The 18,913-nt window shown below is 45.3% G+C and overlaps 1 protein-coding gene across 13 annotated transcripts in view; it reads right to left on the bottom strand.

The window, feature by feature from the left end:
• The window catches only part of ncor2 (nuclear receptor corepressor 2), a 98,420-nt gene that overhangs the window by 49,743 nt on the left and 29,764 nt on the right, over positions 1-18,913 (bottom strand). For all 13 annotated transcript variants that reach the window (XM_029259433.1, XM_029259431.1, XM_029259439.1 and 10 more), the window contains exons 3-5: positions 16,803-16,930; positions 5,048-5,225; positions 1,752-1,934 (exon numbers count right to left, since the gene is read on the bottom strand). In XM_029259433.1, coding sequence (XP_029115266.1) covers positions 1,752-1,934; positions 5,048-5,225; positions 16,803-16,930 — 489 coding nt within the window. The remainder of the gene's footprint in view (positions 1-1,751; positions 1,935-5,047; positions 5,226-16,802; positions 16,931-18,913) is intronic.

Raw genomic sequence — 18,913 nt, forward strand, 5'->3', positions numbered from 1 at the left:
GCTGCTCTTGCCAAAAGTAGCGAAGCACCAGGGGGCCCCTTTCCCACTAAACTGGGGCCACTCCAGAAACAGGACAGAGAGAGGCAGGGTGTGCGCACGCGCGCACACACACACACACACACACACACACACACACACACACCCTGTGACTGGGCTGTGTGTGTCTGTTTATCAGGAAAAGGGACCTGGTTGGGGTGGTGTTACTTTCTAGCAATGTGCTGTACTGCAGGACCCCGCTTGCCCCTCCAGGGTGCTGGCGTGTGGATGGGGGGCCCCTATGTGAACCCATCACTGAGCTCACTAAAACAAACCCTGGCTGATCCAACGCAGGCGGGCCGACACACAATCACCCCCCACCCTGCCTGCCAGCACTCTTTAAATAAAGTTTTACCGCACCACGTAATTGCGGCAGATGTTTTAATGCTTGGAGCAAGCTGGAGGAGGAGGGAAGGCATGGGGGAAGGGGGCCCCTGGAGAGGGGGCAGTGCTTCATTTTTCTCAGCAGAACAGCTTACTCTAAATCTTTCTAAGAATCCTCCCCCCTTGAAGGCCAACCCCTCCCAGACTGAACCCCGAGCCTCAGCCTCTCCTGCCTGGACTGCTGCCTGCACAAGGGACCATGCTACAGAATACAGGTGGCTTTGATTTATGGAGCTGTGTGGTGGAGAAACTGCCAGAAGTGAGGGAGGGGGTCCAAGGAGCCTGTGAGCCTGCGCGTCAGTGCAAGACCCATTAATAAGACCTCTGTTGCGAGAACACCACTCTCTAAAACACGATGTAGCGAGTGGCCAGCAGCCAGCCGGCAAGCAAGCAACATGAGCACTTTAACAGTCGCCACCAGTGGGCCATAACTCCACCCTCTACCAGAAAGCTTTATTTACGGCCTCCTGTATCTGACCTAGTTCCCCCCACCCTGAAAGCAGGAGAGCGAAGAGAAAGAACTTTGAAGGAATGGGGCGCAAGTAATGGGTCTTCACCCTGGCTGTAATCACACAACTACAGTGGAACGGGTAGCTTAGATGACAGAGGGTGCAAGCAAATGTTTGTAGGTACAAGTCACCACGGGGGACTCTGAAAAGGAAATTGTATTTGTATTACTTCTGCAATTTATTATTTTCAAAAGGAAACACATGAAACATGTTCACACACACCGACAATATATACAGAAAGACAAGAAATACAAACATCAACAAGCAAGCACACAAACAGGAAGACACATTTATTATATATGCACAAAATAAATGGTATATAGAAACACATTCATAAACACACTGACCTTCTCATACACATCACAAAGATAAACATTACACACAACTGATACACAGAGATACACTTGAAACAGGGACATGCCTCTTCCCTGCCAAAACACCCAGATAAATGAGTGTCTGTGTACAGTTTCCAAGCAGACCAACTACATACATACACATATTTCTATACGTTTAAGAAAATAAAAATAAAACAAAACACTTCACTAATCTTGCATGTGAAGTGACTGCACCACCATGAGAACAACACTCGCTAAACTGCTGCCAATCCACACTTGCTGTGGACTGAAAGACCTGTGCATTTATGTTTATTATTCTAAGCATTTACTGCAAGTAACTGCTTTGCATTATGACTGTGCTGTGATGTGCTAACAGTTGCTGTTCTGAGCTCAGTTCTAACTGGGGTCCATCTCCCAGAACTACAAAGTTCACAGATGTTCACCACTGACAACCTCAGCAAGGTCTTTCATGCCAAAGAAAACTCACCTGCTTCTTGCGCAGCTTGCAGATCTGCTGCTCCACCATGGTGATTTCACGGTCGACACGGTCCATGTTCTGGATGAGTTCCTCCTTTGAAAATCGGGCCGGAAGCAGGTCTAGCTCCGCATCTATCTGGGCAGGGCTCACAGGGGAGATGGGCTCCAGCTTTCCCAGGCCGCTGTTCCGTTCCTGCAGAGCAGTCAGAGGTACACAGATTTACCCAAACAATTAAGAAATTTAAAAATTGTGTGTGTGTGCACATCAACACCTTCCTACCCCACCCTCACATTCTGGATTGGGAAATGATCTGGGTCACAGAAGTCAGGGCAGCACTCTTCCCCAGACAGCAGAAGTCAAAACTTTGGAGAAAGGCATCGGCTAAATAAATAAATGTAAATATCCGAGACTGAACCACAAAAGCTTTCAAAGTCTAGGTCTCATGTTCATCCTGCTACTCTAAAACAGGGGGTGGGGGGTTGTTGGACCGAGCCACTGCTTGCCTCCCTTTCTGAATGCGACCTCTACCCCACAGGTCCACTCTCTCCACCTCTCTAAACAAACACCTGGCATGAGCTGAGCTGCCGAGAAGGGGGGGAGAGGGGGTAAGGCAACCAGAGCAATTCCCTTCATCACCATTCTCCCAAATCAGGGAGCACTAACCAAGGGCAGAATGAAAGGTTGCAGGGGCACAGGTTCAAATTCCAGGACTGATCTCTACAGCTCAATCTCCAAAAGCAACAAAGTGATGTAACTCACTGTACAGACATAGGAGCTTGACAGTATAAGTGGAGAACAATAATCAGCTTCTCACAACACCCACCTGCTACTGGTGTGTGTGTATGTGTGTGTGAGAGAGATTAGGCTATTTCTGAACCAAAAAAATGAGTGTTATATAACTATGCAAACGCGAAAGAGGCGAGTCCCCTGTCCGTCCTGATGAAACACAGAAGACAGCAAAGGAGAGGTGTGTGATTCGGCAGGGCAGCGACTAAGCTCAATGAGCGCTGGCACTGATTAATTTGTTGATCACATTTGCCCATCTAGGACACCATCTCTGTTGACTGCACTAAAATTGCTTTAATGCATTACGAGAGCTCGAATATTTCAGCATCTAATTACGGTGCTATCTATAGACGCGAGATCCCTAAAACCCATTAGAACAGCTGCAGGCGCTGCTTTGGCTGGAGACTAACCCAGTTACATTTCGGCGGTTTGGCATCGAGAAAGACGCACAGAGACAATCAGTGTGGTAGGAGGGGGATGGAGGGAGGGAAAAAGAGCGCAGAGAAACAAAAGAAGGAAAAATCCAATGACATTACAGCTAGTTTCCATCAAGCATTTCCTTCCAAAGTGAGTAATGTAGCTCACGATTCCACCTCTTACCCAGTTACTCAGCTGTGTATTTTTTACGGGGGGGGAGAGAAACTATACAAACATGCGCTCACACACACCAGGCAATGTGCTTGATCCGAAATTTATGGCACACTGCTGCCATAAGTAACTCAGAGAGGCCACTGCTCAGAGGTCCAACAGAAGAAGCCCTTCTGCAACTGACCAGAAGGGCTTTTGAAGGTGAAACCAAAGTTGAGGCAGGTCAAGAGGAAGTTGTGAAATTGAATGAATGTAGGCGGGGCATCGACGCAGAGCTGGGAGGATTGGGTCCAACTGGAGAGTAATGCAAACGATGGTCACAAATTGTTCCAGGAACGCAGAGCCAGGCTGACATGGCACAGAGAGTCGGCGAACGTGGTCTTATGACCCCTCTCCATTGCACGCGCACTTTTTTATTTTTAGCACTGCAGTGCCACCAAGAGGCTGAGCTAGTAGGGGGGGAATGCTCTGCACAAGAGCTAGAGGAGCTCGGGGACGCAAAGGCACTTGCAAAAGTGTCATTAATAAATAATAGGGATGGCCTAGATTTGAAAGGACACCCGGGATGAGACCTTTCAGAGCTCCAAAGGCTCCTTCTGGTACTTTGCTGTGGATGAAGTGAGCCGTCCCTCAGCTAATGAAAAGGGGGCAGGAAAGACGAGCGGCAGGGACACACTTGGACGCTGGGATGGGGGCCCACGCTGGCTTCGTGCTGCATGCCACAGCAACTCCATTATAATAAGCTTTACCCTGTTTTCCCCCAAAAAACACCACCCCCCGCAGCCATTTCCATCATCTCTCATTTCCCTACAGATGATTGCAGGCCACCTGGGTCATGAGTCACACAAATTTTTATTCTACTTTTCTGATGTGACGTGAAAGCTAGAGAACTTTTTCCAGTTTATCGAGTGAGTGTTACCATCGTTCAGACCCCTGTGGTGCCACAGCACTTTGACTGCTCTCTAAAAAAAGTGTGCTGAAGTCCTGAATGTGATAATGGGAATGTTTCTGCTGCATACAGACCATGACAGTGGCCTGTTGATCCTCTCAGCAAGTTGTACAGATACATTTCAAATGAGAGAGCATGAGGAAAACGAACAAGGTAACTGCTTTCTGCAAAGACCACAGAGGGGGTGGTTTTATTACTTTGTTCTACTGCAGAACACTGTGCCAATATAAGACAACACTTGTTCTATCAACAAGGTTCATACGAAACAGAGAGAGAGAGACTAAGCCATCACCCCGGGCCACACAGGGACCACAGGTACCACATTGATACAGGGGGTCATTAACATGTGGGCCTTTGCTGTTGAGGAACAGCTGGAAACCCTCCTGCTGCAGATCAAACGTTAACTGTGTTTACAGCACCCCAAGGCACAGTAACACAGTACGTACTCACACACTCGTTCCACAGCCCACAAGTCACCACTGCGTCTGGAGCCAGGACTTCTCTAAGGTTGGAGGAATAAATACAGGAACAAAACACACTGCCCAGAAGTCGAACAAAGTGACCTAGCTACATGCAGTCTCTTCATGAGTTCAAGGGTGATGGAGGCACACAAGTAAAGTTACACAAACACATACGCTCCATTCATTACACCCCAGTAATGTTTAGACCACCCGAGGCTGCACTAAGGAGCACTCCTTTGCTGCTGTTTATTTACCAACAACAGTCAGAGTGCCTCAGGTCAAGGTGTCCAGTGTAATGATGACGTATCATGGTGGAAACTAAGGGGTTGCTCCGCCCCCTCGATGCTCGCTCCCGGGCGCGCAGCATCGAGGGGGCGGAGCAACCCCTTAGTCTCCACCATGATACGTCATCATTACACCAGGATGCCAATATAGTTGCAGTTCACTGTCCTAACAGCACAACCACACAAAGAGAAAACTGGCATTAGTGATGACAGTGGTGCACATGCTCCTCCCCTCACCTTGGGAACTTCCTCGGACCCCATGAGCTGAGCAGAAGGCCGATGAGCAGGGTGTCGCAGGAGAGTCTCCACCCCCATCTCCAGTCGGGGGCGCTTCATCTCAGCATACTCCACCTCTGACTGGCTGCTGGGCTCCTGCATGTAAATGTGCTCGTAGCGGATGTGGGGCTCTTGGCCTCTGCAGAGGACAAGCAAACAGGGAAAGCACCAGTGTAAAAAGTTAAAGGTATAAGACATTTCCCGAAATGAGTCTAAAAAAGGCAATGTGAACTGACAGGAGGAAATCGTTTTCTTTAACTCAAGCCACTAATCCTAAACTCTGAATGCAACCTCCCAGGATTCTTTATATTCACATTCCCTGTGGAAAAGCAGGTGTGAAGCATGTGGTAGGTCTTAAATCCAGTTAAAGACACTCAGAGTCTGTAGGAGACAACCATGGTGTTGTGATACAGAGCTCGGTAAAAACACAGGCCTCAGGCCCACCTCCACGGCACACACAATCGCAATAACACGAGGGCCTGACGTGCTCAAAACGCTGGTCACAAACCTGACCACCAGTACTGCGATTATCAAGTCCCACTGGGGTCCACGCAAGAGGACAGAAGAGGGGCAACCACCTTTTTGTATGTGATCTCAGCAGCCGGGGGGGTTCATAATTAAGGAATTTATGCAGCCGCTACTCCGGCATCGTATGTGATTGTTTGTGTATCTTATTATTAGAAAAAAAAATTTTGGTAGGAGGTTATCAGGATTCATCTATCCTGCGTTTTATGCACCTACTCGAGCGATGAACATCGGTGCATCAAGTGGAAAGAAACTAGGTTTACGTGAGAGCCACATGTCTGCAGCCATGTCTCTTTCTCTTAATATAATGTAAAAATTGTATTTTTGCTAAGATGTACGTCATTTTGGACAAAAGCATCTGTTAAAGGAATACATTTAAATTTAAGGAATAACGTGTTGGTCAGAAAGTTCAAATCTCACTTAAATAAGAATAGCTGTAAACTTGAAAAAAGCACACTAGACTGAAAATGAATTTAGGAGATAGACATGTATTAAGGCAGTTAACGTGCACTTTAAGTTATGCACGTCCATTTCCGCTAAGGTGTCGCACTGCATTTCTTTTTAACTGACTGACACTGGTCTTGTGACACTGCACTGAATGCAGTCCATATACATGCTGGAAAACAGATGAGGTGACCGAGCTGATTATTTACAGGGGAACGCGGCGAAAAGACACTTTTCAGCAGTAGCTGTAAGAAAACTGCTGCCGATTTTCAGAAATCAGCAGATCACTTGAGGAAAACGAACAATGTGTGAAATTTGAGCCACTCAAAAGTACAGTTTCATCAGATGTAATTTCAAGAAATACTGAAAATATTTTTGTAGGCATGTGTAAGAATTTCTTTATAATAAACATGTCAGCAAATAAGTCCCATTTGCACACATTTTTTTTTTCTTTTCTTTAAATGGGGCACAGTGTGTGGACTAAATATCAGTACTCGCAGGTCTGATGATATAAATCCAAGTTCTGACAGGTTTTTCTGTCCGTTTCAGTTAACACATTGTGCCACAGGACGGGTGTCGGAGAGACCCAGGACCCTTGCTACCCTCACGTTTAACAGTTTGCACAAGCAGGAACCTTGAGCCATTGGATTGAAGCATGGAGCGAGTACAACCTAGGTAAAACAGCAAGCACCATCCTGTTGCGTTCCACACGACCTCCACCCATCCACCCTTAAAGACACCATCCTCAAGCCCAGAACCAGGCTGGGTTACTTGACGTGAATCTCACACACAGCCTGGCCTGTAACAGGGCGAGATGCCCAACAGCCAAGCTCCTCAAGACACTATCCGTGCGAAACAATGAGTGCTTTTGTACATTTTCACTCGATACACAAGAGCAAAATCCATGTAAGATTTTTGTGCAGAGTTTAAGAGGTACTTTAAGAGCTACTTTACTTTCACACACTGACTTAAGTGTGAAGAAGAGCTTGACATTTATCCCAGTGGCGGCACACTTCACTTCCACAAGAAAGGCTTATGAGGTGTTGATGCCCATGGTTCCTATAGATACATACAGGACCAGACTGGAAGGGAGAGCGAGTGTGGCTTGGACGAGGGTTTAAAGACAGACGATGAGAGAGAGACGTAATCTATCCGAGATGCATTTCCATCTTCGCCCTTTCTTTGATCCACTTTATAATCAGGCCTTTTTTATCCCAGGCCAAGAAACACAGCACAATGCAGTTCAAAGACAGAGACCGAGGGGGAAAATGAGGGCAGAGAAAGAGCAACTGAGTGAGCAGAACAGAAAGAGCCCAGGTTTCGTGCCAGAACTCCAAGGGACCTCTCCCCGTTAATGAAAGTCTCAACAATTTGAGAAGGCGATGAGAGAAAGGAGCCGTGTTCCGCACATCGCTGTGCTGTCAAAGTGTATGAGGTTTGCCCACACAAGAGGACATCTGACCAAAAGCTGCTGCTCACCTCACACACCATCTGAGGGTTTCACAATAACATGTCTCATTAGGGCATCTCACTGTTCATTTTTTAAACATGTTTTAAAATTAAGACACATTGCTTTGGGTTTAACACCTGACATTTATTTCAGTTATCAGGAAGTACAGTAGTCGTGTTGGAATGAAAAAATGCAGCAATTACCATTAACCGTTTTAATACATTTACATGGCATAAAATGAAAAGCTGAGACAATACAGAGAGTATGAGATATGCGCCCTGGTAGCTGGTCAGAAACTGTCATGCAGAAGCAACTTAATGAGGATGCTACAAAAAAGATACACAAAACTCACTATCATACAGTTAGATGAAATCAGAGTTGTACCACCAAAAAAAAAAAAAAAGAGCAAAAGGCAACTTACAATTGTGCAAAAATGCATCACCCAAAGGGTGTATTTTTTATTTTGCCTCCAATATCAAACTTAACCAGTAACTACAAAACACAGAAAAATATCACCATATTTCTCACTAGGTGGGCAACAGGAAAAACTTCTGTCACCGCACCCAAAGCTCAGTCGTATGAGGTGCCATTCAGGAGGAAGCGTGTGCATGGGGGGGGTCACATCTTCCTAGGCAGGTTTTACTATGATGATGTGTTACTTAAGAATCACATGTCTGCAGTTATGACTCTTTCTCTTAATGTAATGCACAAATTGTATTTTTGCCGAGATGTACGTCGCTTTCAAGAAAAGCGTCTGCTAAATGAATAAATGTAAATTTAAATGTAAATGTAAAGAAGGTTCTGGTGAAGTGTGCAAGGTATAGGAGACAAAACCTCAGTGCAAGTGGCACACTGGACACGCTGATGTGTTATTTATAGGTACCTTCTCCACTGGTGGCACAGAGCAAAAATGTTGATATTCATCTAGAACAGCGCTGAAAAAATCTCACACCAACACTGTGGCTGTCTTGTCGTCCGCCTGAGGCCATATTGGGAATCCGACAGAAGACAGACAGACAGGGAGGGATTTCTCCTCCGAGCCCAGTTCACTGCAGCTGATCCTTCTTGAGGGGCGGTGTAACTCCTCCAGGCAAAACAGAGGAACAGAATTGCCCCCCAGCCCATTTATCTGCACTGACATGGTTGGGGAACTCCTAAACACATGGCTGCAAGCCCGCTGACATGCTGAGGCCTGCGCCAAACTGTGAACATTCGCCTCTGGACTTGGCGAATCCTTTCAGGAGCAGCATTAATTCCAAGCGACTGCGGAGCTGCGGAGGCACCGTTGTGGGAGAGAGTAGGACAGTGGATGCCAGGGGCTTTCATGGGAGAGACTGCCTCGGCAGAATTAACACGCTTTATGCAATATTTTGCTCTGAAATATTGCTTCTCGGAGATTCATTTCAGAGCCACTCAAAGGCCACTTTTCTTCACCTCATTTGAAACAAGGAAACACTGAAATGAGGTAGACAGTGCTTAGTTATGATATTGCACGCATTTATTACAGTGAAGGAACAAGGGTGTGTTTGGTGTAAGGGATACATACCATTCTGCCCCAGTAGTTTGCTGTAAACTTTTCCCTCTGCTCAGTGAAACCAGGCAGCAGCAGAGAGCTTTTATTTAACTATAGCGGTAGAGCATTCTTCTTCACATTTCAGTCCCGCTGACACATGTCCAAAACACCTGTCTCTTCTGAACCGGTAACTTAACACAAACTCAAACTTGTTCAGGTGCCTTCGAAGACAGGAGGTTGGTGAGCTGCTAACAAGGGGTTCTGTATTTCAGCTAACATGGATGAACAGAAAATGATTCAAACAAGGCTAAAAAGTGGTAACTTTTATGCTTCTTTTACCAAAGACTCTTAAACCTCTGGGCCACTTGCAGGATCCTGGTACAACCGGCCATCAGCTTGCTGCAGCCAGCTCAAACCACTAGGAATCTTCATTAAATCACTCTCAGCAGGGTTTTAACTGACAGCAGCAAGATGTTTTTAGCACAGTCTCAAACAGGAAATCTCACATTTTGGAGTTTTATTAGAGAGGTGTGACAAAACACAACCTGAAGGTGAATGCTGATCCACATTAAACAGCTGATGATTTTGTTGCGCATTAGAAACACAACCACTTACCTAAACTGTATCTGAGCACATTTCACACTGCTTGTCACAACAGATACATTTATATTACTACTCGGACAAAAACCGATGCCAACCATGTCTGTGAAGATTCTCAATCATCCAGGTCATGGTATACCTAAAAAACGAAGCTAAAACGAAGGCAACTGGACTTGCATGAGTTTTCTTGAAAACTGAACTGAAGAAGCCACTTGGATAAGTAGTGAAACGATTTCAAGAAAACTCATGCAAGTTCAGTTGCGTTTGTTTTAGCTTCGTTTTTTAGAGATGCCAACCATTTTATTCACCACGTTTATTTCAGTGTTTCCACAACCAGACTATCAAACACACCATCTATCTGATAGATAACCCCTACTTACTCTCAGCTGAGTGACACAGACCTTCTCACAGATGTGTCAGTACACAATTCAATATGAACAGGAGAATATAGAGAGATTATCTTAATACTTTGTGCTCAAAAGACCTTCACTTGGGTAAACCAAGGGTTCATTATTTACTCATGGTTCCATTTCTTTCTTCCCTACTTCTACTTTTCATAATGCCTCTAACAATATTATTTTTAACATACTTATTTTCCCCAATCAAGACAGATACAGTACAACTTGACCTGTAAAATGTTAAAGATATGTGTCAGAAACAGTATTAAAGGGGATTACCACTACAGGAAAGGGCTTTGAATAATTATTGATCTTCTTGGCTGCGAAGATGTATTCAATTCTGGCTCAATCTGCACCGTGTTTCTATGTTTTCCCCATTTTCACATGGATTTCCTTTCGCAGTGCAAAGATGTTTCAGGTGAGTCAGTAAATCTCAATTACACAGTGTGTGACTCCACTGATAGATTAACACCTTACGGTTCCAAAATATCCTGTGGACCACCGTAAACCTGAACTGGATGTGTGATTATTGATGATAGAAGAACTGATGGATAATTACTGGTGCATTTAGACAGGTGGAAAATGTTCTCAAAAAATAAAGATGAGAGGGGTCAGTTGTGCATTCACAGACTTCCAGGCCACAGCTATGCAAGCCAATTGCAGAGCCAAAGCAACTGAAACAGAAGTAGAGAAGATAAGCTGTGTTCCGGGGGTCAGTACGAGCTCTGAATGAGCCAAAACTACTCTGCTAAAGGAAAAAAGGTAGTGGTAAGTAAGCTCAGGGCAGCTTAGCTGATACTTCCCCTCCTCTAACGCCTGAGCATTAAAACCACAGAACAGGCTTTTCTGATGTGTTTCTTCAGCTCCGGGGAGGTTGAAGATGCGACACAAACAGAGATACAATGCCACACCTGAGCACAGTGTTGAAAAGGCACAGTTCTTCCTTCTGCTCCATTGTTGGAGACATCCATCTAGCAAATTAACACACTTGCTTCAGACATTTAAAGCTTCCAGACAGGAACACAGGCACATTCCTCCTGTCCAGCTGTGCCCCAAGCTATGAGGCAGTCATGCTCACATCAGTGGTGGCCATCCTCCAAGACTTCCTTCACCTTCAAGTTCACCTCATCTCACATTCTAGCAGCCCTGCAGGCGCTCTGCACAGCAGCAGCTTCAAAGAGACCAATTTCCTGCAGATGGCTGCTGTGCATTATTTGTGACAGTTAAAGCAGATGGCAATAAAATCCCTTAGCAACACATTCGGAAACTAGGTCCAAAAACATAATTGGCTAGAGGTAGGCAGGCATTCAGATTTTTTTCCCCCCACTTGACTCCCCATTTCCAACTTCTTTTTACGGTTCTGCTTCGACTTCCCCTGATTAAAATGAGGATCCCTCAGCCTCAGTTGGACCCCAAGAACTATTTGTTGTCCTGTAAATGCACCTGGGCAGATCCGCCTAGGCATGAGGACCGGCCCAAAGAATAAATACAAGGCTGTGCCAATATATGAACTGGGCTTCTGGGAACCGGTTACAGGCACAGTCACAAAAACAACTAATTGCAGCGAACATAAAAGTAGTGGCTTGGTGCAGTGAAACCAACTTGGTACCAGCACAGGTGCTCATGCACAGAAAGAAAGCTTCTTTTAAGAACACCCAAGCAGAACTTTTTCATACAGTCAAAAAATGGCTGCTGATATACTTTTTCTGGTGTCTCACTCTGAGTCAAACTCAGGGATGCTCTCAACAGATTCCAGCATCTTTGTAAGTCAGGACTGAAGCTAGGTACACCAATGTGGACAACTTACCACAGAAACACAGCACTAGGAAGCTGCAGGGCTGGAGACAGTCAAAGGTCTCACTCTGCCACTGTTGTCTGAGAAAGGCTTAGATGACAGGGCAGGAACCAGGTACCAGAGCACCGCACAGAGCAGACACTGCGTTTCCCAAAGTGCCACGTACAACTGAGAACCCTGTCTAAGCCAGGGATTAACAGAGCAAGTCTTGGTACTGGCACGTTTACCGTGGCTGGATCTTTTTAAAAAGCTTAAAACTGTAACACCGAGCAACATCTGTACAGTCTAAAAGGTCAATGACAAAATTTGGGCAAAAACATGTCACAGACGTTTTGTCAAGGATGACAGACATCCATAAACTACGCAAAAAAATAATGAATATTTGGATGCGAAAACCAGGCTAAGATTAGACAACAGTAGACCTTACACGAAAGTACTGAAATGTGTCTATTACACCTTTCCCCCTCTCTACACGTGTCTGAACAGAACCAAACTGTTCTACTGTTTTATTGTCACCAGTAAAAACAGAGTGCGGAGGAGCCCAGCATCTTTGTCCTGTCCAGCTCCATGCGTCATTAGTCTGCCATAACGATGTCACAGATGGGATCATTTTTATACAGATCCTAAAGTGTGATTACCCACCAGGCGGGGAGGGGTGGTGGCGGCACTGGGGGAGAGCACCGTTGTCATTATGCAATCAGCCAGGCAGCTGAATTAGCATGTGGGCACTGCAGAGCAACATCTCATCCAGTTTCTCTCATTTCTAATCATTTATTGCTGGGCTAAACAAAAGAAAGAGGCAAAATCCCTGGTTCTGTTCACAGTTTCACCCCATAAATACAAATACACACATTTCTCACTTCCCCGGTGTTCCGTAGCGGTCCGCCCCTTACATAACAGCACTGTCAGGCTGCAGTTTGCTTTATATTGTGCTCCATTTTGCCCCTCCTTGTTCTAAGCCTACGCATGAGCGCTCCACATAATCTCACCCCCAGGGAAGATCTGTTAAGGAGGACAACTGTCGGGTGAGGGCTGTGCAGCACAATATAGCAGGACACCCATCTGACTTCAGCCTTACCATGAATTTGAGGTGAATGGTCATGCTGACAACACACTGTTAGAACCCAATGGTACTGCAGTGGCAGCATGAAAAGCTAGCATCTCTAGCATGAAACACAAGTACACAAGTCATCAGCATTGAAAGAGAATGTGCCGTTACTCCAAAACACTTCCATCACAGTCTAGTCCATCCCCAGTAAGTCGACAACAGATAACGGCTTGAGGAACTCATTCAGCAAGCAAAAACAGCAAGAGGACATGCCAGGTCACTAGGGCAGATGGGGTCCAAAAAAAAAAAAAGAAAAAGATTACGACTATAAAAATATCTACATCTATTTACCTATTTAAACAGCGGGGTAACTGGTACTGGAGCAATTTTTCGGTAAGTACCTTGCTCAAGGGTACTCCAGCCGGTGGGATTTGAACTGGCAACTTTCAAATCCAAAGGCAGCAGCACCAAGAACTACACTATAAGCTACCCCATAAAAAAATGAATCAAAAACAACATCCATACATGTTCCAAGTGTGTATGAGCAAGAACACTTTTCAGAACCACAGCCTTCACAAAAGTGCTGCTGCTAGACATCAGACAGCAGCAAATTTACCTCTGAGGACCCAAGCTAGAGATGAAAACAAGAGGAAAACGTTCAAGGCAATGGGCAAAGTTTTACATCAGTCAGAAAGACAGACAGTTATGCTCAGCCTGTAACGGCTTGGCAATATACACAAGTGCGGTGCCTATCTCTCCTTTGCAGGGTGTGCTGGCCTCTGGTCTCATTTCATTTTTATTGGCTTTCCACTGTGATTTCCAGTCAGCGCATTCATTCCTCGTTCTGCCCGACAGCGTTAGTCATCGACCCGAGCGGAAGGTGACGCACACGTGCTCGTCTAAGAGACCAAAGATAACTGGGGGTGGCACTGAGCAGCCACTGAGCACGTGCAAATGCCAGGCACTGTCAGGGGATCTGACGCCCATGAGGGGTTGGAACATGGAGGTCAGGACTCTTCCCTTATGGCAGTGACGCTACGGTGTGAGACACCTCAGTGGCTGCTTTAAACGAGCCAACTGTCGAGTGCTGAGAAAATCGGGGTGCTGATGGCCTCGACAGCAGGGCTGTGCTCCTTTAGGATGGACTTCTGCAACCTCCGATGTAGCACAGTGCTGCACTCAAGCGCCTCTAAGAGCTTTTTGATGCAGTACAGTAAAATGCACTCCGCCTCATTCCCCGCTGGTTAGGGAATGCCTGAGGTGATAAAAAGCACCACTAAGACCGAGATGCGGAAAGGACGCAGCGAGGGCGAAGAGGGAAAGAGGGGGAATGAAAGCACACTGCGGAGGCGGAACAGCCTAGTTCAGCAACTCTGGGGCTCAAAAACACTAAAGCACTGTAACAAAGTCATCTCCTCTGCAGACCTCCAGACAGCTCCATTTCCCTCCCAGACAACAAAACTGCAAAGCAAACAAGTCAGACAGCAACATGCCAAGACAATCAGCTAATGACTGGAGCTCTTTCCAAGTACTCTGAGAAACTGTGAGCTCAAACTGTTCTGTCCTCCGTCCCGTTCTGTCCTCGCTGTGCGAGGCTGGCGCTGAGAAAGTGTCGCTGTCAAGGAGAGGCAGTGCATCACAGGGACACAAAGGCTGCAGGATCCTCCATCTGTGGGTTTGCCTCCAGAAACCTTGTTATCCCTGGCAGCAGCTGACAAACCAGTTGTAAATAGGCCAAAAATGTTTACGCTCACAAGGAAGCAGGGGTTATTTCCAGCAACTTAAGAACATTATGCAACACTAATTTTACTGGGATTTCAAACCCCACCTACTGTGCTTCATTTATTTGGTGGTTTTATTTAACAGCACTTTAAAAAGCAGCCACTTTTTAAATTCACTGGCCTCTAACAAGCCCACAAGGCATAAGGAAAGATCCTTATGATAAATAACATGAATATCGGATTCAATCTAAAACAGTCTTTGAAAGTTTACAGAGTTTGAGGCCAAGCCTCCTTATGCAGTGAACATTTTCTGTGATCATCACTTTGATGCAGACAGGCATGTGTTTTCTCAACTAATTCTTTGTAAACTGTCTAACTTAACATTTAGTGCAGACCACTAACCAATTGGTGGTCTTCACCACAGAGCTTCAAGGTCCACTACCATTTCTGCAATGAAGTCTCTCTTTACCACAAAGAGTTTCACACTGTGGGAAATCCTCAGGATGGTCCACAGCTAGGCCAGCATCTGTGTATATGTGGCTCCAAACCCCCCAAGGAGAATAAGAGCCTAATGCTAAATCCTAACTTCCTTGCTTAACCCCCCCACCAGAAGACCAAACTCATTTATGTCAAAATTCCACATTGGGAACAAAAAAAAGTTGCCTGATTATTACCCCATCGTACAGCAACAGGTACGGCTTGTTGGTGAGATTAGCCTTCCCAAACCCTAGCATGCTCAGCACCGATGTCATCTTGGATTTGCCTTTGCCCTGGGAGCTCAGGTTCCAGTTTGGCAAGCATGATACAAACTCCCTTTGGTTGGAGGCAGAAGAGCCCACTGGGCCCCCTTCACCTGCGAAAGCACTTCCTATTCCATACATCTCATCACACCAACTCAAAAATGCCTAAGGCAGACAGCAACTGAAAGAAAACAGCATTTTATTTTCATATGCAAACTAAGCCAGATTCTGGAAGGCCCACTTTGACTGGGGGAGTAAGGTCACGGTTTCACATCTGTCTTCAGATGCTGTAAGAATAAAGTTACACAAAGAGATCACCTGCTGCTCACTGGCACAAATCTGAGTGTCCTACATATGAGAGGCTCTGGCCAAAGTGTCAGTCAAACACAGCACCACAAGTTTGCTAAGGCCTCTCCACTGCAAGTTATGCAAAATTAATGCAACATGCACAAATAATTCATCGTGAGCAGTGCCACACAGTGCTGGGGAAAAAGTGGGCATCCATGAATAAGTCAGTCTTTTTTTTGGAGGCGCGCGCACACACACACACACACACACACACACACACACACACACACACACACGAGGGCTTTGCTAAATGAGCAGCCAAATGTAGCCCTGTACACAAAGATCCTTTCATCGCCTGCCTTCCGCCTGCAGCTGAGCCGCATGCAGGACAGAGGCACGGTCAGACCGACAACACCATCACTGACACTGAACATCACGTTTCCAGAAGAACAAACATCTCCAGACTACATACAACTTTCAAGGTGAGAGTTCCCTACCCCACAGTAATGGTCAAACGAGATGCGGTCCGTAGTCAATTTTCCTAGTGCTTACAGGAAAGTGCTAATTTCAGGAGGCAGTAATACACATCAGCAGCCACCACGGTACCATGATGACAGACACCGTGAGGCCATCTGACATTAATGCATGCTGCTTTCACACACACCGACAAGCAATGTCCATGATCCGTTATGTCCTGCTAAACCCGTTACATATTAATACTAGAGGAAAAATTATGACATGACTGCATCCTGGTTTGAATTTAAGCAGGCAATACGCAGAGTAACAGTCAGCTAGCAGCGTGAACCCATGTGAGGTGAAGCTCACGATGCACTAACGTGAGAACTCTTCTACTCACTGAGATTAATTAGCTGAAGTTTGCCATTTAGCAAGTGGAAAAAAGTGTGCCAAGTCTGCTGATGGTGAAACAGCATGCTCACTGAGGTTTTGGATCAGTGAGCTGTATTGGCCATTATTTAGGCATCACCTTTCAGTTGCTGCACTGATGCCACCACAAAAATCTGTATAAAAAACTGCTCACTAAGAAAACATGACTTGTTAACAAGAAATTACAATTTCTTTTTTTAAAATGTACATTAAAAATCAAATAACCACTTCAGAAAATACTAGAGCATTTAGAGTCACATTTAAAACATAGACAGATGTGTTCTTGGTAGTCCTGACCCAGTAGCCTACCTCTCACTGCCCGGCTGGAACTCGGACAGCAGGGAAGGTCTGCGCCGGTGGGTTTGGGCAAGGGCTGTGTGGGGCAGATGAGAAGCGTAGTCCCGTGCGTGAGTGTGATACTCCACCAATCCTACATCCTGAAACAGAAAAATCATTCCTCTTATAAAACCCTGTTACATACATCAGTGTGAAAAATCCCTCCTGCCCACTGGCACACACCACATTATTTATCGCTTTGATTTGTACCTCTGAACAAGGCTGTATGCTTACTTAATTTTTCAGGGGCATTGGGCTACACTTTTAAAAAAAACGTAATGGCACTGTAAAGGGCAACATTGACCATTTCATACTTGTTCAAGAACACTTCAGGTATAAAAAAATTTTTTTTATATTTTACTTGCATTAAACACCTGCCTGAATGTCACTGTAATCAGTATCTGCTTTCCCACGAAAAAGACACTTTCATTTCGACAGGTTTTAAAAACTGGAAAGCAGCATTAAACGTGACTGCAGTCTTCAAAAACCTGCTTGTAGCCAGGCTCATTTACAAGCCTCGACCGCATGGACAGAGTTTTGCCGCCGACAGGTGTCGAGGGAGACTGTAGCACGTTTGCTCGGCCCCCAACACATAGAAAAGAATCCCTATTACATAAAATGTGTGGCAGGTGTTGTGAAATTTTTAGCAGTCAATGACCTTCCGCTACGTGGGGATCGGGAAACATTTGATAATGAGGAGGATTGCATAGCTGCGGGGCTTTTTGCCAAGTTGTTTAAATACACGTTGGAAAGAGATAAATAGCTTACTGACATTACATCAAATATCCTACAAAATGCAAAGTACACTTCCAGTACCATCCAGAATGAAGTGACTGAAATTTTGGCATCCATGGTTCTGAAAAAATGAGAGAAATATGACACTGCTGATTCAGCTGCATTCTGTTTAAAAAGTGATGGCACAAGGGATCGGTGCAATATTGAGAATTTGTCTGTTGTAATCCTCTTGTGTGCAATGGTGTGCCAGAGGAACATCTCATTGGCTTGTTAGAACTCCAGCAGCATGATGCAGATTACATCACCACTGAAATATTACAACACTTGTCTGAAACAGGATTCAGTGCTGACAATATACTGAGCCAGTGTTATGATGGAGCATCAGTGATGAGTGGGGTGCAAGGCAGTGTTCAGGCTTTATTGCAAAAAAGGTTGGACAGGCATATCCCCTACATCCACTGCTATAACCACCAACTTCAACTCTCAATCATACATACAATTCAAAGTGAACCTTGTGCCAAAAGATTCTTTGACTTGTCAGGCTCCCTATACTCTTTTTTCAGGCATCATTTTGTCTGTCAGAGATACAGTTGCCCGTATCTCAAGAGATTGTTAGAAATCTGCTGGACAAGTAATTTTGAAGTCACCAAGTGTGTTGTGGAGAATGAAGAAGACATTCTTGACATTCTTTCCAAGGTTTCCAGTGATGACAATGCCTCAGTTGACCTTGCAAAAGAAGCCTCTGGGCTTCTCTTTCAGCTGAAGTGACACCTTTTTTTTTTTCTGAAGTTGGCAAATTTCTGATACATCTTCTTGCCATTTTGAAACCAGCAAATGCCATCCTACAGTCTCAGCATGTTGGTGCAGTGCAGCTGAAGTGATGCAGGGATCTCTTGGTGCACTTGAGAAATCTCAGAGAAAATGACAGTGAATTGCAGCAGTACCGAACTGGTATGTCTACTGTTGAGCCCTCACCAAAACATCTAAGGACTATTAATCCTTCCTATGTCGACTGTCATTTTTTCTCCTTTAGGGCAAAAAGGGCAGTCAGGCTCTGAATGTGCCACTAAAGCTCTATGGCGACAGATGCTGAACATACTAGATACAGCTGTATCAGAGATGGAAAACAGGTTTTCCACAAAGAATTTAGAGCTGATGCAAGCCTTCTCATGTTTGATGTCAAAATCCAACAAATTTCTTGACATTCAGCTGCTTGAGCCTCTCTGTGGTCTTGAAGGGGTTGCAAAAAATGAACTGCAGAGTGAAATTCTTGCTGCCAGACCAATGCTGTCCAAAAAGCTTTCAACTGATGCTGACTGTTCTGCTGTTTGCAAACTCTTGCAGGAATA

This window comes from Scleropages formosus, chromosome 17, assembly GCF_900964775.1.
Source record: "Scleropages formosus chromosome 17, fSclFor1.1, whole genome shotgun sequence".
NCBI classification, from domain to species: domain Eukaryota; kingdom Metazoa; phylum Chordata; class Actinopteri; order Osteoglossiformes; family Osteoglossidae; genus Scleropages; species Scleropages formosus.